The sequence below is a fragment of the Suricata suricatta genome, chromosome 9, assembly GCF_006229205.1.
Source record: "Suricata suricatta isolate VVHF042 chromosome 9, meerkat_22Aug2017_6uvM2_HiC, whole genome shotgun sequence".
NCBI lineage: Eukaryota > Metazoa > Chordata > Mammalia > Carnivora > Herpestidae > Suricata > Suricata suricatta.
In genome coordinates this window covers 97,021,713-97,047,314 of record NC_043708.1, presented here as the reverse complement: position 1 = coordinate 97,047,314, position 25,602 = coordinate 97,021,713, and the positions used below count along the sequence as shown (strand labels likewise).

General features: G+C 35.7%; 1 protein-coding gene across 9 annotated transcripts in view; it reads right to left on the bottom strand.

Moving 5' to 3' along the window:
* The window catches only part of RNF111 (ring finger protein 111), an 83,791-nt gene that overhangs the window by 21,716 nt on the left and 36,473 nt on the right, over positions 1–25,602 (bottom strand). For all 9 annotated transcript variants that reach the window (XM_029950653.1, XM_029950654.1, XM_029950652.1 and 6 more), the window contains 4 exons: positions 23,502–24,400; positions 11,684–11,810; positions 7,923–8,086; positions 5,120–5,314 (listed from right to left, as the gene is read on the bottom strand). In XM_029950653.1, the coding sequence (XP_029806513.1) occupies positions 5,120–5,314; positions 7,923–8,086; positions 11,684–11,810; positions 23,502–24,381 (1,366 nt within the window). In that variant the 5' untranslated portion in view covers positions 24,382–24,400. The remainder of the gene's footprint in view (positions 1–5,119; positions 5,315–7,922; positions 8,087–11,683; positions 11,811–23,501; positions 24,401–25,602) is intronic.

Here is a 25,602-nt window from a genome sequence, read left to right as displayed (position 1 = left end):
CGAGCCCATGAATGGTGAGATGGTGACCTGAGCTGAAATCAAGAGTTGGACATTCAACCAACTGAGCTACTCAGGTGCCTCATGTATTTACTTTTAAAACATAAATTATAGCAGATTCAATGTCAGATCCATAATTATGTCACTTTCATTCATTTGCATCCAATTTTCTTATATAACCTGGACAGTTACAACCAGCTTATCGGGAACAGATCATGATCAACAATCTTTGCTGTGCTGAATTAAACATTAATTATTTTTTATATGGTATAATAGTTGTAGCAATAACTACTACAGTAGCTTTATTTCTGACAACATTTTAAGGGTTTTATCTCAGCTCCTATGCCAAAATAGTGTACAAATGAGTATCATTTATTGTGTTACTTCATAAAAAAAGATCAAACATCTGGAACACTAAATCCATTCAGTGGGGAGACTAAATCACCTTTGAATTCAGATGCTTGTAATTTTACAAATCCAGTTATTTAAGGATTATGTGAAACTCTAAAATTTAGGAGAGGAGTGTGTACTCAGAGCAAAAGATCTGTAGACTAGTAAGGCTGTGACTGAAGTGATAGATAGGATATTTATTCATTCAGAAAGAACTTGCCCTCTGGATCTCCAAATATTTCTAATATAAAAATCAGAGTGAGATGAGAGAAAGCATAATGACTACACTATATTTACAGCTGAATATATGTACAGCTGAATATTTAGTGATAGGATCCCTTAAATATTATATATTTAAGGGATCCTATCACTAACAGTTCAGCCTCAAAAAGAAGACTGACTTTATGGTTTGACTTCTTAGGTTTAATGGGTACAGTTTGCTTCCCATTAAATTAATAATCTATTTTCTTAGAGTAGAGAGCCTCTCTGTTGCCCAAACAGGCTAGGAATCCTAACCAAAGCCAAGTGGATCTCTCTTGTTTGAGAATTACTGACCAAGGAAAACTGCCATACATTAGTAGTGATATATAAAGATCTGAAAAATAATACACTTCCTTTTCATTAAAATCAGCCCACAGAGCGTCCTCTAAAATCAGACAATAACAAACCTGCACCAGAAAACTAATTCCATAGCCCAGTAATCGCTGGTTCAAGTATTTTCTTATAATTCTAGCAGGATTACTGAGATGTATTCATGCATTTGTTCGTCCATTTGGCAAGTCTTACACATAATAATGGCATCGTGGTAAAGGATCTACAAAAGGCACTGGAAAATACAAAGGTGAAAATGAAAGTCCTGGCCTTTAAAATAACTTGTGCTGTTGTCTGCCTCTGTTGTTTTATCTCTAGCAACTAGACACAGGCCTGCAGTGTAGGTGCTCAGTAAGCCCTTGCTAAAGATAAGTTAACCTCAAAAGGGAAAAGAGGCCTGATGGAGCTAAGTGCTAAGAAGAGAATAACTCGATCTTTAGTCCTCAAGGAGCTCACCATCAAGTATGGAAACAATGTAAGACTTAAATCAACCAGCATTATAACAGCAGCACTGGGTTCTAATAAAGCAGAGAACAATGTTGACTCCAGGAAACATATGGCAACACCTGGGGACATTTTTGGTTGTCACAACTGGAGGGGAAGTGGTACTACTGGTATTTAGTAGGCAGAGGCCAAAAATGCTGCTAAATATCCTACAATGCACAAGAGAGCTGCCACCTCCCCCACCCCAAGGAACTGTGCGACACAAATACAGTAGTGTCGAGGTTCATAAATCTTGGCAGAAAGGAAGAGTGTGGGCTCCAAACCAGGCTTCCTAGGTTTGAATTCTTGCCCCACTACCATATAACCATAGGCAAGTAACTTTACTTGTAAAATAAGAAGAATAATCTGCCTCGTAATTATTACAAAAAAATCAGAATTAATATAAATAAATTATGGACCAATATTAGAAGCTCAACAGATGTTAGCTATTATTATCCACTAGAACACTAGTTCTGTTAGGGCAAAGAATTTATGTTTTGCTCCCAGTGCCTAGGACAGTGCCTGATTCATAGTGTGTAATCAACAAACATTTGAATAAATGAATACATAAGATATCATGCATGCACAAAACAAGAACACATAGAAAAGTCAGACAGATGATGAGCTGCCTGGGCATGCTGAGTGTGAGGTGATTGCAGAATGGTCCAGAGGAAATGTCCAAGAGGCAGCTGAGTACCGAAGTTTAAAACAAAGAGAGGGCTCTGGAAACACAAAATGGAAGGTCACTGGCCTACTGCACGTGGTAGTTGAAAACATGCAGTTATGAGATGGGTAAGTGAGAAAGGATATGAATAGGGCCCTGGGAGAAAACAGAGATGACAATATTACTGCCAGATATTTAACACCATGTTTGTTTTAACAAGTCAGAAGCAAATTAAAGGAAGAAGTTTTAAGGTATAAAAGATCCTTTTAAGTGCACATAGCCTTAACACAAATGTACACTTGAATACTAAGGTAACAGAACCAATAAGGATGCTGAAGACATAGAGAAGATAACTGTTAAAGCAAGGTCAAGGACACAGGAAGGGACAAGAGGTAGAAGATGAATAAAGGGACTAGCAGGGACAGGGAAGAGTTAAAAGGCCAGGAATTAGGAGAGAAGGATATCTATAAAAGCTTTCATGGGAGGGTTGGAAGTTATGAGTGCTCAAGAACCTTCACTTACTTTTTATTTTTCCCTGGGGAAATCACAGTCTTAAGGAGAATGAGGAAATTTTAAAACTGCCACTCAGAAGGACAGAGAATTAATTGAGATACATCACCCTATGGCAACGTATTTCCAAAAGCCCAAGAATAGATATCATAAATTTATGAGGCACCAATCTGCTTTATTCTATTATGTTCACCAGCCCCATCTAAAAACCTGGACAGGAGTAAAGCTACATGGCTTGAATGATTCAAGGTTGGAAATATGCAAGAAGGTACAAAGTAAGGACTGGATCTAAAGAAAATAGGCGACTGATGTCCCACAGAGTCGTAGCAGAAAATTAAGGCAGCAGAACTGAGTGCACCTCATGTGGTCTGAACATCTGTATGTACTTCTATCAGGTTTACAGAGGAACGATTTGGCCTGGAACAAGGTTCTCCTACTTTCGAGAAACACAACACAAACAAGTCTATCCCAAATGTAATCATCAATATAGGTAAAGTAGTATCATGAGAAAACCATTCAGTAATGTCATCACTATCTTAGATATAAAATGTGAATTCTGAGCAACAAGAGTCTTAAAAAATAAACAGAGATAAAAGCTTTGAGACAGAACTGAAATAAAGTTGGAACTGTGTCACAGAAAATCTAGACAAGAAAGAGTACATAAAGCTACCAGGAGAAAGGAGTGAATGAGAAAAGTTCAAATATGTGCCTCAAAGATTATTATTGACTTTCAAAGTATTTAACTTCCAGATTTCTTCATTTCTGAAATGGGAAGAATAATATTAATAACAAAAAAGTTTTCTAAGGATTAAATGATAACATATAAAAGAATACAGAAGATATTCAGTGCTCAGGAAAGAGTATACACTCAATAAAAGAAATCAAAATTAGCCCACTTCATTTCTGCCTACATTTTTTTTTCAAAGAATATAGTATTTATGAGACTGACACACTACCTACTGCGCTAACAAGGCACCTAAAGAATATAGTATTTAAAAGATACTTTTAAGAAACCTCCTTGGATTCTGGTTTCTACTCTCGATTTCCCACAGAAAGGAGACCTAATCCACTCACAAGCAGATTTCCTAATCTATTCAAGGTAATTTATGAGGATCTTATAAAAGAAATACGATACTACTAAAAGTAAAAAAATAGGGGCACCTGGGTTGCTCAGTAGGTTAAGCATCTAACTTCAGCTCTGGTCATGATCTCATGGTTTGTGAGTTCAAGCCCCACGTCGAGCTGTGTGCTGATAGCTCAGAGCCTGGAGCCTGCTTGGGATTCTGTGTTTCCCTCTCTCTGCCCCTCCCCCACTTGTACTTGGTCTCTCAAAAATAAACATTTGAAAAAAAATTTTTTAAATAAAAATTAAAAATGATAGAAAGAATAAGGTGGTTTCATTATTAATGCTGATACAATCAATCTATGAGATACAGGGTTTACAATATTGCTGTTAGTGAATGGTTAGCAAATTCCTATCTCTGTGCCATTGTCCAGGAGAAAAAGAAGGCCAGCCTAATGCTCAGTTAAACATTTCAGAGGAGAAAGAACCAGAGATGTCATTGCTAACTGAAACTAATGAGGTAAGAGCTGAAAACTCTTAAGACATCGGAGAATATCTTTGTGACCCTGGGTTAGGAAATGGTTTCTTAGATATGACACCAAAAGAACAAACAAAAAAGAAGAAACTCAGAAAATGGACAGCAAGCTTTCTAAAAACCCCCCATCCTCATTTTCAATTCTTTTGGGGACATACTTGGGAGTGGGATTGTAGGTCATATGACAACTATGGTTTAACTTTTTGAGGAACTGCCAAAGTGTTTTCCAAGGCAGCTGCACCATTTTACATTCCCACCAGATGTTAATCAGGGTTCCAATTCTTCTTCGTTCTTGCCAACACTGGCTATTTTCTGATTTCCTGTACTTTGGTTTTATTTTTTTTGAATAACAGACATCTTGATAAGAGTAAAGTAATATTTCCCTGTGGTTTGGATTTGCATTTCTCTAATAACTAATTATGTTGTTTTCATGTCCTGATTAACCATATATCTTCTTTGGAGAAATACCTATGCAAATTCTCTGCCCACTTTTAAACTGGGGTTATCTGCCTTTTTATTTACTGTTGAGCTGTATAAGCTCTTTATATAATCTAGATACTAGACCCTTATCAAATATATAAGTTTCAAGTATTTTTCTTCCACTCTGTAGGGCTCTCTTTCCACTTTCTAGATAATGTTTTGATGTACAAAAGTTTTAAATTTTGATGAAGTTCAATTTACCTATTTTTTCTTTTGTTGCTCATATTTTTGGTCAGCCATTTCATTCTCACTGATCTAGCATAGTCTAAGGCTAAAGAGATTATTCTGCTCACCCAGGATTTATTCTACAAGTATGCTCTTGCTAATACAGCTAAAACCTTAAAAACAACAATACTTTTTCTAACAAGAGTAATGAAAACCAGTGCCCCCTCACTTTATTACATACCTCCTATAGAAGTAGCAGTCATACTATTGCTTGGAAGAGTAGCTGAAGTCTCTGACACTGGGGGGGGTTGGCTACCAGTGACAGCTGACACAGTATCAGAGGCCTGCTCAGAGGTAGATGGATTTGAATTGTTAATGGAAGTGCTTGTGGTTTGAGATTCCATTCTTGCAGAAGTGGTTGGTACTACAGTAGGTTCTGCAAAATATAAAATGTTTATTTAGCATTTCAAAATAGATCAGATAATGGGCTATATTTTAGTTCACGGTAACATTTTTGTAATTATATAACTTTAAAAGTTTTCATTAAGCTAGCGTGTGACATTAAAATAACATTACTAAAATACAATTACTGCATTTAAAAAATCAACATATTTACATATTCTAACATTCAGGTGAAAATCACAGTTTTTTGAGTAACAATTATGTAAAGAAAAACATGAGAAAAGGAAAGTAAAAGCCCCTTTACTATTTTCACACACTGTGTCATAGGCTGTCAGAACGCTATTAAAAATGACACATTCTCTGGTACAGAATGGATTCTAGAGTCAGACTGCTTATTAGATAAGCAATTCTGATCTCACCACTGACACTACAATCATGGATAAGTTACTTAAACACTCTCCATTTCCTCATCTGTAGAACTGGGAAAAGTACAGAATTTTCTTCATACAACTATTGTTAGGATGAACTGAGATCAGACAATAAAGCACTATGCATAATGGTATACACATAGTAACTACTTAAACAGTAACTATAATTTTTAATACTATGTTAGTCTCTTTTTTACATGCCTCTTTAAATTTTTTTTTTGCAAATATTGATAATCATCAGTGCTTTCTATTAAAAATTAAAACTTTTGTAGAAATTTCAGGCAGACCTTAACTTATGTACAAGTTATATTTCAGACTGGAAAATAGTTGTTTAAGAAGTGAAAATAAGTCTGTCCAAAGCATAGTCACAACAATTAGAACAGAGAAGGGACTCTCTTAATGGGATACAGAATGAGTAGATAAACTATTCTATGCAATGCAGTATGCTGAGCTGATTCCTGAAATACAAATAGTATCTGCATGGGACTTTGTACTCTGGATGCTTAAAGAAATATATTTGCTTACACATAAAAAGGGGAGGAAGGAACCTCTGCTTATTTGCAAATGGTATATCTCATTTCTCAACCTTAGCAGTATTGACAGTTTGGGCTGGGTAACTTCTTGCTAGAAATGGGAGTCAGGGTATGGGCATGGCGGTCCTGTGCCTTGTAGGATGTTTAGTGACATCCTGGGCCTCAACCCACTAGATGTTAGCAATACTCTCCCGCAACTCTAAGAACCAAAAATGTCTGTAGATATTGCCAAACATCTTCAGGGGCACAAAATGGTCACCACATAAGAACCACTGGTCAACTGATAGCCTTAATATTTTGGACTTACTTTTAATAAAACAGATGTCTTCCACTGAGAGAAACTAGTAGGGAGAAGAAGGCATCTACTGATCACTGGAATACTTATAACCTAGTGCAAGTACTCTGGTTGAACTATCTCCAGTGGGTTAAAAGACTATTCTGTCACCTTTTCCTATTTACTAGCTGGCAAATGTCACAGGGGAAAACATACATAGTTTCCAACATAGTAATCCTAATTTAATTTAATTAACTCTGAGTAATCTTTAATGAATCCCTAATATATCACTCTTACAAATAATTTATAGAACTTCAAAATAAAAGCTGAGACATGGCAGAATGAAATGCACACAGTAGGAATAAATTACCTTTTCATAAACATCTTAATTCAAAGTAGTGAATGAAACACTGAAAGCTGTGATCACCTAAGCTTCCAACAATCCATACAAGAGCTGATTGCACAAGGCCTCTCTTTCTACCCACCTTATGTATCCTTCCTCCAATTTATAGCTAACAAACTGATATAAGGCTATCACCTTCCTTCAAGGAAATTATAATTGACCATTTCCTTCTAAGATGGAATAATACCCTGAAAGTAACTCTCACTATGTGGGAAAACCCACACGTAAATATTCACATATTCAAACATGCTACTACTTTCCTTGACCTCTGTTTTCCAATTTTAGCATCCTTTTCTTAGTTACTTGGATGTAGTTGTAACCCGAAAGAAAACACTACAGCTAAGCAGCACAAAGGTACCAGTAATATTAGAGGATAACGTAATTTTAAAAATAATTCTGACATTTCAAATAACTAGTATTAGCCATGTAAAATTCAAGTTATATTGCTTTTCTGTTGTTTTTTATTTTTTAATGTTTATTTATTTTTGAGAGAGAGAGAGAAAACACGGGCAGGGGAGGGGCAGAGAAAGAGACACAGAATCTGAAGCAGGCTCCAGGCTCTAAGCTATCAGCACAGAGCCTGATGCGGGGCTCACATTCACGGACCGCAAGATAAGAACCTGAGCCAAAGTTGGACACTTACCCAACTGAGCCACCCAGGCACCCCTGTCATATCTATTTTTCACAACAAAGTTACAGTATGACAATAATATTGTAAACAAAAGTAACAGGTAAGTCTGAGGGTAGATCAAACTGCCACTTGTAAAAATATTTTTTCCTAAGAAAATAACTACTGAGCAACAGAACAACAAAAGGAATTTTAGGCACAACTGAAAAACAGGTAATTGTATCAAGTGAAAAATAAGATTAGGATGTCCAACAACTTTGCTGTAGTTTAATAAGATCACCTAGAAACAGCAGCAGGAGTTTCATTTAGGAATTTGCAAGGTATCTGATTTTACCAGTTCTCTTCATAATTCTATACTGTTACTAATTCAACTTACCATCTTCATCAACAGTAAGGTCCACAACTTCTGCTGCATTTTGCCTCAAGGGCTGTATAACAGTAGAGACCCTACTGCGGTTCCGTGGCTCCTGTGGCCGGCTTGTATGAGAATTTGAACCTTGGCTCCAGTGAGATCTGGAGTGTCCAAGAGTTGAACGAGACCTTAAATGATATTAATACTCAGTTAGTAAATATAAAAAATGAACACAAATTTTAGTTCCCAAGAAATTATAGGCCTTTCTTATAAAATATGTTGTGAAGATGTAAAGTTTCTTCTCCAAGGAAATAATAATGGTAACAGAATTAAAAATTATGACTAACACAATGCCTGGCATTCAATAACACATTTGCTGAATGAAATGTTCAACAAATGTTCACCAACCAACTGACCTGAGAATATGTGAATGATACGTAAAACAAATCACTGGTATAAAATACAGGATTCTCTTTCAAGAATGCTGCTCTCTTTTCAATGGTTATTTTGAATATTCACTGGGCTGTAATCCAGTATTTACATTTTATTTAATACCTAAAATTATTCATCACAGGTAAAGTAACAAAAACATCAGCACTTAAATATTAAATAACACCCACATAATCCTAGATGTTGAGTTTGGATTGAATTTGCAAAACATGTCTATGAGAGTCCTAAACCAAGAATAGTTTCTGGTATTATCCTAAAAAAGATTCAACATTTAAAAACAAATTCTTTTAATAAATTACTTTAAAAAATAAATAAATAAAAATAAAAACAAATTCTTTTAAAGATTCAAGGCACCAGAGATTTCCTGGGGTCAGGAGAGGTAAGGATAGTGGCAGCTAGTTCACTAGTTTGGTAGTCATAAGAAACATCACTTGTTTGAGCCACTTTATGCTTTTCTTTTTTTTAATGTTTATATTTGAGATAGAGAGAGAGCGCGTGCACAGCAGGGCAGGGGTAGAGAAATAGAGAGACAGAATCTGAAACAGGCTCCAGGCTCTGAGCTGTCAGCAGAGAATCCAACATGGGGCTCGAACTCACAAACTCTGAGATCATGACCCGAGCTGAAGTCGGACACTTAACTGACCAAGCTACCCAGGCAGCCCCACTTTATGCTTTTAAAGCACGTAATCACAAACCTTCAACACCTAACACTGACGTCACCTTTTATTATGTGCATGGTATTATATACCACTAAATTATCCATAAAATATTTAAAAAATGTGTAAGGATTCACTATAATAATCTGAACTGAGGGTTCAGAGGGACATTATTCAGGATTCATGAGAAAAATAAGTGTTTTAGAAAGGTGGGACTTATGAGTTGGTTTTTCCTCTTGCCCAAACTGAATATAAAACTGCTTAAAAGCTTATTGTTAGGGGTGCCTGGATGACTCAGCTGGAAGAACATGGAATTCTTGATTTGGTGGCTGTGAGTTCAAGCCCTACGTTAGGTACAGAGTTACTAAAAAAAATAATCATTAAGAGAAAAAAGAAGTTATTATTAGCATGCATGGAAAGGATGAACCAGATCCATTAATATGTAGTCATCGGGGATGTAAGCTCAGAAAAGAACTGGGCTGAAAATGAATTGTAGAGCCTAAGAATTTAGGAAGAAGCTCAAATTCTAAATTTTTTTTGTTTTTTTTATTTATTTTTGAGAGACAGAGACAGCACAAGCAGGGGAGGGTCAGAGAGAGAGGGAGACACAGAATCTGAAGCAGTCTCCAGGCTCTGAGCTAGCTGTCAGCACAGAGCCCAACACGGGGCTCGAGCCCACAAACCGTGAGATCATGACCTGAGCCAAAGCCGGATGCTTAACCGACTGAGCCACCCAGGTGCCCCAAGCTCAAATTCTAAAATGAAATTCTCAAGTAAACAGGAGTATAAAGGTGAATTCCTGAGACACAGCAAAAAAACAAACAAACAAACAAAAAAACCCCACTGCATTCTAACAAGAATTGTGTTGATTGAGGCATGATAGTAAACAAATGTCTCAGGGTGAAATGGTTTTGGATGAAAAAAGAGATAACTATTCAAAATTCTTGAGAAAGAAAGAGTCTATAATGAGACTAAACAGTCTTATTATTTCTGGGAAGCTCTTAATAACTGCAGAAAAGTTCCAGGTCCACTTTGCAATTTCTGAAACCTTTAAATACTATACTAACAACCTGATGTATAAGGAACACGAGGCTTGAACCTACAACCCTGACATCAAGTGTCTCACGCTCTACTGACTGAGCCAGTCAAGAGCCCCTGGATGCATTCTCAGAAAAGGCCAAAAGTCAGCTGAACAATGACGAAATTAATATCCCGTGTAACAATAAGGAAAATAAATGTGGGCCATGAGCACTGTCTTTTTCAAGACCATGGTCCGTTACTATGGTAAGTGCATCTGCTTGGACATTAAGCACCTCCACAACATGAAAGATTTCTGGTTCCACAAAGACAGGTGCTTCATTTCAGCAATCCTTGTAGCTCATAAAAACTAAGTGGTGTTGGGGCACTTGGGTGGCTCAGTCAGTTAAGCATCCAGCTTCGACTCAGGTCATGATCTGACAGTTTGTGGGTTCGAGCCCCACGTTAGGCTCTGTGCTGACAGCTCAGAGCCTGGAACCTGCTTCGGATTCTGGGTCTCCCTCTCTGTGACCCTCCCCTGCTCATGTGGTCTCTCTCTTTCTCTCTCAAAAATAAATAAAAACTTAAAAAAAAAACACCTGAGTAGTGCTGTACACAGTCACAGGGTAACTGTGGCACCTACCATGTAGTATCAATTCTCCTCTGCGTCTAGGAAAATCATTTTAAACTTAATCAGATATATTACAGAGTGCTCTTGCCAATGGGAAAGTACAAATAGAGAAGCACATTCTAAGTACGCTTGTAACATGCTTCCAAAATAAAAATATTTTTAAACAAATACAAATTAAACACAATGAGCAAATGCATTTCTAAAATCTTTCCAACACAAAAATTAAGTTTCATCCATAGATTAATTTGGCATATTAAATGGAGTAAAGGAACACTTTACTGCTTCTCTTATCAATATTTGTAATCATCTAAAGCACAAGATGAATAGTGTTAGGGTTCTTTTTTTTTTCTTTCTTTCTCTTTTCTTTTTTTTTTTTTGTTTTGGTCAAAATAATTCACAAAAGGGCAAAGTCATTTCCAGTTATTTATCAAGAAATGAGAAAATTTCATTAATTTTTAAATTTAAGGCTTAGATGAAATTACTGAGTGAAGGACAAAAAAAAATACTTTAAATATGTTTTATAATAGGTTGCCCTAATAGCACAAATTTCACTGGTCTCAATGAGATCTTGAAACAAATGGATTATAACAAAAAGGAATAGGTCAATATCAATACGCCTTAATATTTTTTAATACTTTTCATTTTAGTACCACTCCTAATACTATGTTTTATTTACATCTAAAATTCAAAGAAGGCATGAACTCTGAATCATAAACTAACTTGTGTAAAGCACTAGATAAAACTACTGTTTACCTACAGCAATAATTCTTAACTCTCACTGTGTACTTGCAGTGCTTTTCTGCTGGTCTAGAATATGATCCAGGGAACAACTTTATCTTTACTTTATTATCTTCCCAGAGAAGTCTAATGCAACCTGGTTTGAAAAATCACTAATCTGGTATATGCTCACACAAGGTTTCCAAAAAAACCAAAAACAAAAACAAAGTAAAAGAATCCAAGTATCTGCAGCACAAGTGCTTAAATATTTTCATCTAAAACTTCACATACACCACTAGGAATTAAAACCATACCGATAGCTTTCTCCAACTGTTACAATCTCCACCTCACTGTCAGTTGAGGTAACATTAATTTCTTCATTGGCAGTGACCTGGGGAGTGGAGGAAGCTTCTATCACCACAACATCTTCGTCGATACTTCCTGGAAATAAAAAGGAAAAATGTTTTAAACTGACAAACAAAAATTTTTACTTTGACTTTGAAGGCTATGAAATTCATTATAAAAGTAAAAATCTGACTTGTCAAAATAAAGTTTCTTTAAAAAACAGTGCTAAATATACATAGTGAAAACAGTACTTACTCTCTTCATCTGTGCCTCTTCATATGTTTATTTCCTCTTTTATGGTTTGTTCTTTACAACTTTTAGTGGTTTCCATATTAATTTATATGATCTTATTTAGAAATATTAATCCTGTAATATCTAAAAGAACTAAGATCTTACTAAGATATTCACATTCTATAACAACTCTTTAATATCTAAAATAAATATAGTACATTTACTGTATGTTTTACCCAAAATAGTTTTTATTTATGAGATATGGTATTCTTTTAAGAAATACAAAGTAGCTTTTTTTTTAACTTGCTTAAAAGAATTTTTAAACGTTTATTTTTGAGAGAGAGTGAAGGGAAGGGGCAGAAAGAAGGAGACAGAGGATACAAAGGAGGCCTCATGCTGTGAACACAGAGCCCCAGGCAGGGCCTTGAACTCATGAACTATGAGATCATGACCTGAGCTGAAATCAAAGTTGGTTGAAATCAAAGTTGGTTGCTTAACCAGCTGATCCATCCAGCTCTTTGTTTTTAAGTTAGGAAATCTGTCATTTCTTTTGTAGCTCTTTGCTAAACTGCTCTAACTTTGCAAATTGCATCCTTATTTGGAGGACAGATACATACTATATTTTGTTCAATATGTTTCCTGAATTATTGACTTCATCTAGAATTAAGTTTTGTTTTAGTATTAGATAAGACTATACATAGAATCTGGCCCTCTCTTTCCATGGCTAATTAGCTATCCCCAAACCATTTACTGAAAAATTCTTTATTTTCCCCTATTAAATTTTGATACCTACCTTAAATATTCTTACATGTTTTAGGTTATATTTTAATGTCATCTACTCGTCTCCTTTGACAAAGATTGTTATGTCAGAGTAATTCTACATGACTTTCATACTTTAAAATTGACATTTTGGGGCACCTTTGTGGCTCAGCTGGTTGAGCTTCCTACTGTTGATTTCGGCTCAGGTCATGATCCTAGGATTGTGGGATCAAGCCCCACATTGGACTCTGCACTGAGCATCCAGCCTGCTTATGATTCTCTCCCTCCCTCTGTCCCTCTCCCCTCCCCAGATCTTTCTCTCTTGTTCTCTAAAATAAAATTTGAAAAATAGAAAAAAAATTTTTAAATATATGAATAAAAAAAGATAAAAATAAAATTCACATTTTATCTCAAGGAGATACTTGCACACCCATGCTCATAACCAAAAAGGTGAAAACAACCCAAATATCCATCAATGGGTATATGGATACACAAAATATTGTATACGCATACAATGGAATATTATTTGGCCTTTAAAAGGAACAAACTATCACATTCTATGACATGAACAAATCTTCAGGACACTATGCTATGTGAAATAACAATTACAAAACAAATTTTAAATACTGTATTGATTCTACTTATGTGTGGACCTAAAGAAGTCAAATTCATAAAGAAAGTAACGTGGTGGTTACTAGGGCTGGGGGGAGGGGGGGAAAGGAGTTATTTGCAGAGTTTCAGATTGCCAGAGGAAAAGTTCTGGAGATAATGTTTCACAACAAAGTAGATATACTTAATACTACTAATGTACACTTAAAAATGGTTAAGATGGAGGGGTGCCTGGGTGGCTCAGTCACTTGAATGTCCAACTCCTGAACACAGGGTTGTGGGATCAAGGCCCACACTGGGCTCCACCCTGAACATGGAGTGTGCTTAAGATTCTCTCACTCTGCCCTCCTCTCCCTTACTTGTGTGTTCGCTCTTAAATTAAAAATAAATTTTTTAAATGGTAAAGATGGTTTAAAAAAAAACACAACAGTCCTGTTCCATTTCTTCTCTCGCTATATTTTTCATAAAAGTATCACTGTCTTTTTTTTAATCTTTTTAAAAACTTTCCTCTCTGTTCATTACTATTACCTGTCTACATCAAGGTCTGCCAAGAGTTTACAAGTCATGTTTTTTGAAAAGAATTTCCCCATAAGAATACTGAGACCTAAAAATTTCATCCATTTTAAGTGTGTATTTCACTGAGCTGATAGCACAGAGCCTGATGTGGGGCTCGAACTCACAGCTTGAACCCACAAACTGTGAAATCATGACTTAAGCGAAAGTCAGATGCTTAACTGAGTGAGCCACCCAGGTGCCCCCCTAAAACTCATACTCTTTATATCACAGTGCCATAAGTATTCAATGTGTTGGTGCTAGTTACTATCAAAAGCATCTTCCTGCTACTAGCTGCTTTTGCTACTGCCCCTGTCTGCAATAACAAACTTAAAGAAGTTGTTGGGATTTTTCTGTTGGATATCTAGCCAACAGAAATGAAAACATACACAATTCAATGTCAATCATCTGAAGAATGGGTGAACAAAATGTAGTACAGCCATCTAATGGAATACTATAAAAAAAAAACTAAATAGTGAATAGACAATAATCACAGATGGCTATGACAACATGTGTGAACCTCAAAAACATTGCACTTAGGAAAAAAGCCAGACACAAAAGATCACAGATTATATTTTACTTATAGGAAATGTCCAGAAAAGGCAAGTCCTTAGGGACAGCAATAGATTAGGTTGTGTGCGTCCGAGGGTGGACAGGGATTAACTGCAAATGAGCAGGAGGGATCTTTTGGGATTAATGGAAATGTTGTAAAACTGTGCTGTGGTGGTGGTTGCACAACCCTAAATTCACTAAAAATTGACTCATATACTTAAAATGGATGAATTTTTTAAATGTTTATTTACTTTTGAGAGAGAGACAGACAGAGAGTGAGTAGAGGAGGGACAGAGAAGGAGATGCAGAATCTGAAGCAGACTCCAGGCTCTTCGAAGCTGTCAGCACAGAGCCCAATGCAGGGCTCAAACCCCCAGACCATGAGATCATGACCTGAGCTGAAGCTGGACGCTTAGCCGACTGAGTCACCCAGGTGCCCCTTAAAATGGCTGAATTTTATGGTATGTAAATTATACCTCAGTAAACCTGCTTTTTTTTTTTTTTTAAGTTTTGAGAGTGAGCACATGGGAGCATAAGAGTGGAGGAGGGGCAGAAAGAGAGGGAGTGAGAGAATCCCGAACAGGCTCCACACTGTTAACACAGAGCCAAATGAGGGGCTACCCAGTACCAACTGAGCTACCCAGGTATTCTATAAATAAATGAATGAATGGATGAATAAATAAATAAATAAAGCTATAAAACATTCCCTGCCAGATACAAGACTTCAACAAATGAAAAGACATGCCACAATCTTGAATAGGAACACACAAAATACTAAATATGTCAGTTCACTCTAATTTAGCCAACAAATGCAATCCCAATAAGAATACCTTTATATGTTTCCCTACTACCACTATTGTCAGATAAACACGCTAATTATAAGTTCATTTAGGGGGCACCTGGGTGGTCTAGCCGGGTGAATGTCCAACTTCGGCTCCAGTCATGATCTTACTGTTCATGAGTTCAAGCCCTGCATCAGGCTCTGTGTTAACAGCTTGAAGCCTGGAGCCTGCTTTGGATTCTGTCTCTGTCTCTGTCTCTCTACTCCTCCTCTGCTCGCACTCTCTCTCCCAAAAATAAGAACATACCACAAAAAAACTTTTTTTAATCAAGATATTTAAAAAATCACTTGGAAGAATAAACAGGCAAAAATAACCAAGAAAATATAAGTGTCTATATTTAAACAGTGTGCTTCTCATAAATGGAGAGACCAGTAGAACATAATGAAAACTCCATAAATAAATCCAAATGCCCATGGAAATATAATATACAACAAATATGGTATCTCAAGTCAATAGGAGAAAGAAACTTTTTGATGATTTGGGACAACTGGATAGCCACATTAAAAAGATAGAGCCATTTTTCATACTGTACATGAGGATAAACATCAAATAGATCTGTGCTTTAAATGTAAAATAAAAAGTAAATAGGACAGAAATTACATGCTGTTTTTTTTTTCTTTTTTCCCATAGAAAGTGTGTCTTGGGTTTTTCCCTTATTATTTTCTTTACTTTTTTTTTTTTCCTCTTCTTTTTTTGGTGGTGAGGGTGGTTATGTTTAAATGAAGTTGCTTTTACAACACCAAAGACTTAATCATCCATTTCCTACATAAAAGGTAGCTACTTTTTTGCATGGACCTCAAGCATACTGTAGTATAGAGGTGGAATTTAAGGAAAGGTATTAAGCAGGCTGTGTTGTAGCTTATGAGCAAGTAATATATTGTATCATGTATCTTGAATGTATCATAGATAAGCTGCTATATAACAATTGCCACTTCAGATAGCTGTGAAATTAGGTGATTAACTAGTGGTTACTTAACCTTCTAATTTCTGTATAAGTCTAATTACATGAAACAGAAGTTGGTGTTTTGATTTTTTACTTTGGTTTTCTGTTTGGAGTGTCATTGTAACTACTGTATTGTAAATGATGGAAAATAACTGCATATGTTAAAAAATATGAAACTCTATAAAGTAAAAAAAATAAAATAGAAAATAAACTATTAAAAAAAGAAAAAAAGAAAAAAAAAGAAAATGAGAGGACAAAATGGGAAACCAAATATTATTTAAGTAATAAAATGAGCAAGAGGATTATTGAATAAAAGGAAAATAAAATTGGAATTTAAAATTAAAAAAAAAAAGTAAATAGAGAAGGGAGGAGCAGGGGGCAAAATGGGTTATTTCTCCCATAAACTTGGCATGGAAAAAACTTTCCTAATTATGATTCAAAACCCAGAAACAGTAAAGATAAAGGTCAATAAATGTGACTGACCAAAAAAAAGTTTGGCATGGTAAAAAAATAAATAAATAAATAACAAAATCCAAGGACTAATGCAAATTTGGGGGAAATGTGTTATGTGTGTGTGTGTGTGTGTGTGTGTGTGTGTGCATGTGTGTGCGCGTGTGTGTGTGTGTGTAGCACTAAAAATGAATGGAAGAATGAAGACCAATATCCTGATAGAAAAACAAGCAAAAGATATGAAGAGAATGCTCATAAAAAATAAAATGACCTTTAAACATATGAAAAGATACAAATATTACTTATTTAAAAAATTTTAAATATACTGCCATACTATTTCTTACCTATCACAGGGACCAAAAAATCTAAAATCTGACAATAAATTCTGATGGAAGTGTTTTGGGCAAATAGGCACTCTCAAACACTGCTGGTGGCCATCAAAAATAGTGATGATCCCCACAGAAATAAATTTAGCCATTGTCTTAAAAACAATACATGCATTTATCTTTGGCCCAAAAATCCCCTCCTAGAATTCTATTCCAAAGATACAATGGCAAAAAATATTACTTAACATACACCAGAAGTTATTCATTGCGGTGCTATTTGCAACAGCAAAAGGCTGCAAACTATTCATCAATAGAATGGTTGAACATCTTTAATATAACTACACAATGGAATACTTCAAAGCTGTAAAAAAATAAAGTAAAATAAACAGAAATGAAAAGCAAGGGAAATGTAAATTTTCATAGCACCCTGTTTTTCTGTCACACTTTTCACAATTATTATTCTTTATATATTTGTGTAAGTATTTATCTGTATCCCATATGAGAATGTAAGCTCCGTGAAGGCAGGGACTCAATTTTTTAACTAGTAGTTGTAGCTTATAAAAATGAAATGTGATGATCATAAATGTATACTTTCATGAGTTTTGACAAATGTGTACACTCATAAACATCACAACAAAATACAGAACATGCATGCCAACCCAGAAAGTACCCTTTTACCCACCAGTCAATGTCCCCTTCCCATCTCTGCAGAGATAACCACTATAATGGTTTCTATGATGATGTACTCCCTTTACCTGTTCTAGAGCTTTGTATAAGTGGAGTCATACCAAATGTGCTTATCTGTGTCTGGCTTCCATAATGTCTGGAAGATTCATCCATGCAGTTATCTGAATCAATAGTTTCTTCATTTTTAAATTCTTGAATAGTATATCACAATTTGTTTATCCATTCATCCATTGATGGAAACTTGAGCTTTTTCCACCTTGGGGTTATTATGAATAAGGCTTTATGGACAAATCCTGTATGAGTTGTATTCAATGTTTATATCATCATATCCCCCAACACCTACCACAGTGCCTGGCATTCAATAAATATTTGTTGAGTGGAAAAAAAAGAGAGAGAGAGAGAAGAAAAGCAATGAATAAAAGAATGACTTTGGGGTGTCTTAGGTAGCTCAGTCAGCTAAGCATCCAACTCCTGATTTTGGCTCAGGTCATGATCTCACAGTTTCAGAAGTTCAAGCCCCACATCAGGCTCTGCGCTGACAGTGCAGAACCTGCTTGAGATTCTCCCTCTCTCTCTCTGCCCCCCCCACTCACACTCCCTGTCCCTCTCAAAATAAGTAAGTAAATTTTTTAAAAAATTATAATCAGTGGCATAACCTCACAGAAAACTTGCCAATAGCAAAAAGAAACCCCCCAATTTCCTATACTTATTAGCATTACTGTTAGTAATAATTATAAATATTTTCATTTGTATTCATTTATGAATGTTCACTTATGTGTATTTACAGTATGTATAGGATAAAGCCAAAAAGCAATTATTAAGAATCACGGTTTTCAATCTTAGAGTAAAGAGATCCAAATATAAAACACAAGTTTTCATAAAAATCCTAACCCTAAACTTTGAATGGAAGTAGTCACACAAACTAATGCTTGCATTCCTAACTTTGTCCATTAAAAACGCTGACAAGTAGGGCACTGGGTGGCTCCGTCGGTTGGTCGTCCCACTGTTCGTTTTCAACTCAGGTCATGATTTTGTGGTTTGTGGGTTTAAGACCTGTATCTGGCTCTTCACTAGCAATGCAGAGCCTTCTCTCTCTCCCCCTCTCTGCACCTACCTTCCTCACTCACTCACTCTCAAAATAAATAAGCATTAAAAAAAAACTGAAAAGCAATAACAACTCAGCAGAGCAACAAATATCTTAATTCCCAGTCTATAGCCTCTAACTATAACTTCTCAATTAAAAGAAATAAGGAGTATTTTTCTAAATGGTTGTTTCCATGTTTGAGACCGGAAATGTAAGGTATGAATCTGGACCATCCTGTTGTATCAGAGACCATGTTGTCAAAGACCACTGGGGTGGTATCAAAAAGGACATAAACCCAACTTGAAGATGCTCCCACTGACCAAAGGTGAAACATTTGAATATCAAAAAGAATAAAAAGACTACAATATATCAACTATGCTAAAACCCATGAGTTCATGAGACCTGAATGTGAAAACTCCTCTTTGGATACTGCTAGAGCACCAATTTTGTTCTGAAAAGTGGTAAAATCAAGCATTCATCTTGCCTTTCCAATATGGACCTCATTTCAGAGTAATGAATTAGTTGAAGAATTCTTTGTAGAAGAACCTCCATTATAAATGTAAGCAGAATGACAGAATTAGAATATCAACATTTTGCAACACCTAAATGAAATAATGGATCCAGGCAAGATCATCAAAGCTGTTGCTAATACTACAGAAATATTGATGGGGAACTTTAGAGTAGAAAGATCAGAATGACACCATCTAAACCATCTGATCAATTTTAACAAGCGACACAACAGGAAATAAACAGCATCACCAAGGAAGTGTTGCTCAACTGAAGTTAAATCAAGCTTTTAGATCTAACTACTAGTTTGCAGGAAATATGTAATATACAAAATAACAAAAATGGAATGCTATCTAGAAATTGTTCCAAAATTTTCCAGAAAAATGAGGGGTTAAAGAATGGCAGAATGTTGAAAACTGAAGGTAGATTATGTAAGTGTAATTCTGTTTTTATGTGTGAACATTTCCATATAAAAATAAGAACAAACAACCCCCCCCCCAGCAATGTTATTTCTGGAAAAGGAGGAAAAGAAATATTCACAAATATAATTCCTAGTTATTAGGACTCTACAATTCGAGAGGTAATTTTCAAGTTTATCTTAAAGGTTATATTTTAAAGTTTAAAGTAAAAAATTTTTAAGTAGGCTCCAGGCTGTGGAGCCCAATGCAAGGTTTGAACTTTGCCCACCCAGGTGCCCGTAAAAGTAAACTTTTAAAATGCTTCAAGTCAATACAGTATAGAGTGCACTTGGAAAATATGGTTATATATCTTGCTGGATGTATACATATATACACATATACATATTTTAAGCTATATATAAAAATACAGTCATTAGATTCCACAGCAACATTTGAGAAATAAATGGGCATTTCCCCATGCTAATACAAGGACTATAAAAAAATTTAAGCAGCGTTCAGATAAGGTTCACTGAATAAATCACAGAAATATGTCACTAAAATTAACATCTACTTTCAAACTCAGCTTCTATTAAGTTGTTTTAAAGTATCTGAAGCTCTTGGCAAAATACTATCAGGAACAAAACTGGATGTATAAATTCTCAACCTAACTGGCAACTCAATGTCTAACAACCCAAGTCACATATCAGTTTGACTTCCTTTGTTTTAAACAGAGAGCCATAATAAGTTTAAAAAACAATTAACAGGGATGAGTCAAATAGAGATTTCCCAGAAACCTACTGATTACAAGAATTAAACTAATGCTTGTTCTACAATATAAGGTATGACTTAACTCATTCTTAGATGATTTGGCAAAACCAGTTAATTATAACATAACAACTGTTATGTCTTAGAGAGTTTGGAGATACAACAAAACAACACATCATTCTTTCCATCAGCTCACTACAGCAATAAGTGTTGATGGACAGATAGTGTGTGAAAAATTTGTCCCAGCAGCTCCACAGTAACTAATACCCATCCATGCAAATCATATTATTAAAGTAAAACAGGAAAATCTAATTAAAATTTGAGATATTACAACCATCTCCTAATTCCCAATACACTACCACAGACTGGAATTTGGAGTCAGAAAGCCAGCCCTAAAAATAAGTCTAGAAGAAAAACCTATATCTCTTAAGAATCCAAGTCCGTTTTTGAGAGCTGAAACTTCTTGGTAATAGATCTATGTCCCGTTCCAAATATAAATCATTCTAAAATGGTTTTACAAATGTTTCATCTGTAATATGAGGGTGATAAAAACAAAATACACCTCATAAGAATGTTGGGAGAATGAAATGAGAATACATATAAACTCAGAACGTTGCCAGCATGGGTACATAGCCAAAGGGCTGTGCTCTTACTGTCATGACGACATCATCTACTGCCGGATGGTAAAGGAACTTAATGAAAACTCCTTGGAGAGCATGCTGATAACAGTAACTAGCATAGTTTTAAATGCATGTTAACTTCCTATATACTTTTAGAAGTTATTCCTTAAGATATGCTTACATAGGTACACAACACTGTGTATACAAGGCTGTTCAATTCAGCAAATATTCATCAACATAACTTGACTAAATAAATTATGAAACATCCAAGAAAGGAAATACTATGCAACCATTCTTTCAGATGAGATACCTCTACACAGTAATATTTTAAAAACCCATATTTATTTACCCTTTTCCACATTTTCTGAATAAGAGAAGAAACTGCTAACTGAATACTTGTGAGTAGTAAAATTGGGACATAAGAAGTGGTAAACTTTTATTTTTTAAACATTCTCAGTATTTTTAAAAATTCCATACTATGTGAATGTTATTATTAAACCATTATTTTAAGAACAAATAAATTAATTTAAAACAAAACACTGGTCTAAAAACCAGGAAAAAAAAGTAAAAGATTTTTGTTTCAACGTTTGGATTTGTATTTCCAGAGACAAACATTCCTCTTAAATGTATGAAAATATTATGTAGTTGAAATAATGTAATTCTTCCAAGAAAAATAGTAAAAACTACATGCTACAGAAAGTATTAAAAAAGATTTAAAAAGGAATTCTAGAGCCTGCATTTGTCTTAAATAGTTGAGAGAGTATATGAACTCCTTTCTTAGAAACGGACACTGATATGGAACTACATCAACTCTATCTTTGTGCCTCCTGCAAGTAACAGCTTCTGGGAACCTCTGCTTCACAGCACCAACCATCCTGCCTCACTAATTTCAAGCAGAAATTGGGCTCTGTGCTCCCTCTTCCCCAAACAAGTCTTCACATTCTAACCACCTGAGAAATATGGCAAATATGTGGCAAAATATAAAATACGGCAGTTAAACAAGACAACTCCTATTCTCGCCTCCCTTTCTCAAAGACCACAGAGAATGGTTGATGTAACCTCCTCCCAACTGCAGATGATCTCAATGAATTCTTTAAAACAAATACTTGGAAGAGGTCTTGCAGGGCTCAGTCGGTTAAGCATCCGGCTGTTGGATTTTGCTTAGGTCATGATCTCACAGTTCGTGAGTTTGAGCCCCGTCTAGGGGATTCTTCGCTCTCCCTCCCCCCGCCCCTCCCTCACGTGTGCCTGCACCCTCTCTCTTTCTCTCTCTCTCTCTCAAAATAAATAACAAACTTAAAAAAAAAATTAAAACAAATACTTGGGTAGGTTAAAAAAAATAAACTGAACACGGCTAAGCCTAAAGTTAAATCAAAGTTCCTGGTTTCAGGGTTCTGGCACAGACAGACAAATAGAAATGGGAGTCTTGGAAAAGGAAGTAACCCATCCAGAAGGAGAAAAGAAAGGGGAAAATGGCATACTGGCATAGTAGATTACCCAAGGGCTCTACCCTTGACAAGCAGGACATCAGGCAGACTGGGAAACCTTTGTGTCACTATTAGAAACCGTGATCGTAGCCCTTTAAAAAGCTCTCCTCCTCCTCCTCCATTCTTTCTCAAGAAATCAATGTTGTTTCCCTCAGCTCAGACTTTATTCAATGCTCACTTCATCAACTTCCATGAAATTACAACAAACCATAAAAACAGTATATATGAAACATACTTGTACTTCAGAGACTGTACATAATCTTGTTAAATATAATATTTACTGTGAGAGTGCACTCAAGCTAGTCCTCTATCAGTTATTCAATTTTAACTGATAGATCACATGCTCTGCTGAACACTGTCAGGACTAAAAGTCTGCCTTCTAGAATTAGAATAAAAAAACACTTCTCAAATACTTGAAATTATTTTTTGGTTAAAAAGATCAAGGCAAGGTAACTAGTAAACAATAAGAACAGAGTATTTAAAGGAAAAATAATATTAATTACTTTTTTAGTGTTACTACTATGGCTGAATGTGAAAGAAATCCATCACAGAGCTATCCAAAAAAATTGGGATCTTAGAACTGGAGTCATGGTTTAATACAACACTTGGTAATTTATTTATGGCTTAAAAATCAAAGTTGGGGCGCCTGGGTGGCTCAGTTGGTTGAGCATCCGGCTTCGACTCAGATCATGATCTCATGGTTCGTGGGTTCGAGCCCCGTGTCGGGCTCTGTGCTAATGGCTAGCTCAGAGCCTGGAGCCTGCTTCAGATTCTGTGTCTCCCTCTCTCTCTGCCCCTCCCCTGCTCGCACTGTCTCTGTTTCTCCAAAATAAAAACCATTAAAAAAAAACTAAGTTAATCGAGTCTCAAATTCCTTCTCAAAGCAATGAAATCACTAAAATGTCAAAGAAACTTAAGCACAAATACAATGCAACATAGCTTCCAGGTTTTGCTCAACTTAAGAAACATTTTTACCTGAGGGAACAGTTGGATTGTTTTGGTGGTTTTCACCGGTAGAAACAAACAAATCTTCTTCTCCTTCAGTTGATGAGCTAGAAGAGGATTCGCTGCTGAGGTCATTCTCACTGGAACTACTAGAACTGGGGAGCAATGCATATTTTCTTCGGGCTAACACTTCCCGTTTTTTTCTCTGCATTAATATCCTCTCTTTTTGTTTCTGTGTCCTCTGTGAGGAATTGTTTTTTACAAATCTCTTTCTGCATGGAAGTCTCCTTAATGAACTGCTATGAAAACAGGGTCTTTTCATCAACAATCCTGAAACAGATTCTGTCTCTGTCCGAGGCCACTTTTGGGACCGTGCACTATGAGTTCGACTTTTAGCACTCAAAATTGCTTGGGAATGTCTTACAGAGACCTCTTTATCCTCATCCGAAGTCACAGTATCAGAATCTCCAAAATGCAGACTAGATGAAGGAGAAGAAAGACAATCACTAAAAGAGGAATCATTATCTTCATCGCTTGGTGCTTCTAGGTGTTGCCTCAATCCTAATATTCCCTGGTTCTCCTTAACACAATTTTGCATGTAGGAAGGGCCAGCCTGCTGGCTTTTGCGTTTTTTCCTCACGACGACACTTTTTTCTTGCTCTTGTTGGTTACCATTCATGTCCTTCTCTTGTTTTTGAGAATCATCACACAAATGAGAGAATTCATTCCCCACTTTACTGTTAATCATCTCAACTCCTGCGGGAAAACTTCTGGCTGCCCCAATGGGCTCTGGATGCAAGAGGATCCCTTTCAGACTCTCCTGTGTCTTTGGTGCATCAGAAGGGATCTCACTCTTCATATCCACTTTTAAGGTGTAGAGCCTGTTATATTCAGGAGTCCATTGAGACATGGGAAACTTTAAGGAAGGCCTAAAAGACACAATTAGAGATTAAAAAGATTGTTAATGTGTTTTATTATACTAACTGAAGAGTTTCAGATTCCACTGAGAACATCCCTGTAATAAGGCAGAACTATCCTTTCCTAACATATCAGGATATAAAATGGCTGTAATAAGTCATTTTACTGTTCCTTTAAGGCATATTTCTGATACCTCTTCCACATACACAATTTTTAGAAATATACTAAAGATCATAGAACATAATAAGCCTACTTGAACACTTATATTAACCAAAAATTTACCTTACTATGTGTCTTCCTACCTTCAGTAACATAATATATTTGGTCAAAATCTAACAATTTCTTCAAAACCTATTACAGTAATCATAGACTAAAGGTGTAGAATTCAAAAGATTCTGATTAGTGCATGTGTTTCTCCTGGTATCCTGAAAGTGGTAATTATTTTTTTGTACATCTAGATGGTTACTGTATTAGAAAGATTACTATAAATACTGATCTAGTATATATATAGCTTCTCTTTCCCATCGCGCTCTTTTCTTCATATTACTCTATTCTCTGGTGAGAATCCGAACTCATTGACAGACAAAATATACAATTACTAAATTTTCCAAAGTTTTAGATGCATGCAGTAAGACTCCAGCTAAGACTGTGAGTTGCTGAATATGATTCAGGAGAGCAGTAGAGCAGAACATAAAACCAAACTTCCTAGAACTAATCAAAGGGTATCTAAATCATTCTCTCTCTGAAATTAGGGGCTGCTGAACAAGGGGACTTGAAATTACTCCACATACATCAATGCAATGTACACACAAGAATGGTGGTCATGTAAAAGAAATAAATGATTGAAAATGGAATGTATTTATTAAATGGCAGTTAACGTGCCAGGAGCAAAATAGGATTAAATAATGTTAAGATTTTTAACCTAAGCTTTTACTGAAGGATAACAGATACATATATATTCTAAATTTACAGCTTGATGAACCCTCAAAAAACGAACATTATCTATTTAACCTCTAAGATCACAAAACATAACATAAACCAGCACCCAAGAAATCTCCTTCCAGTCACTCCACCGGGGGTTGTAACCACTATCTTAACTCCTAAGACCATAGATGAGTTTTGTATTTAACATGCACTTTTGAACCATTTCCTAAAAAGAGGATAAAAAGGTATTGGTAGCAAGTCTTTTCCTTTTCCACAGATAATAATTACA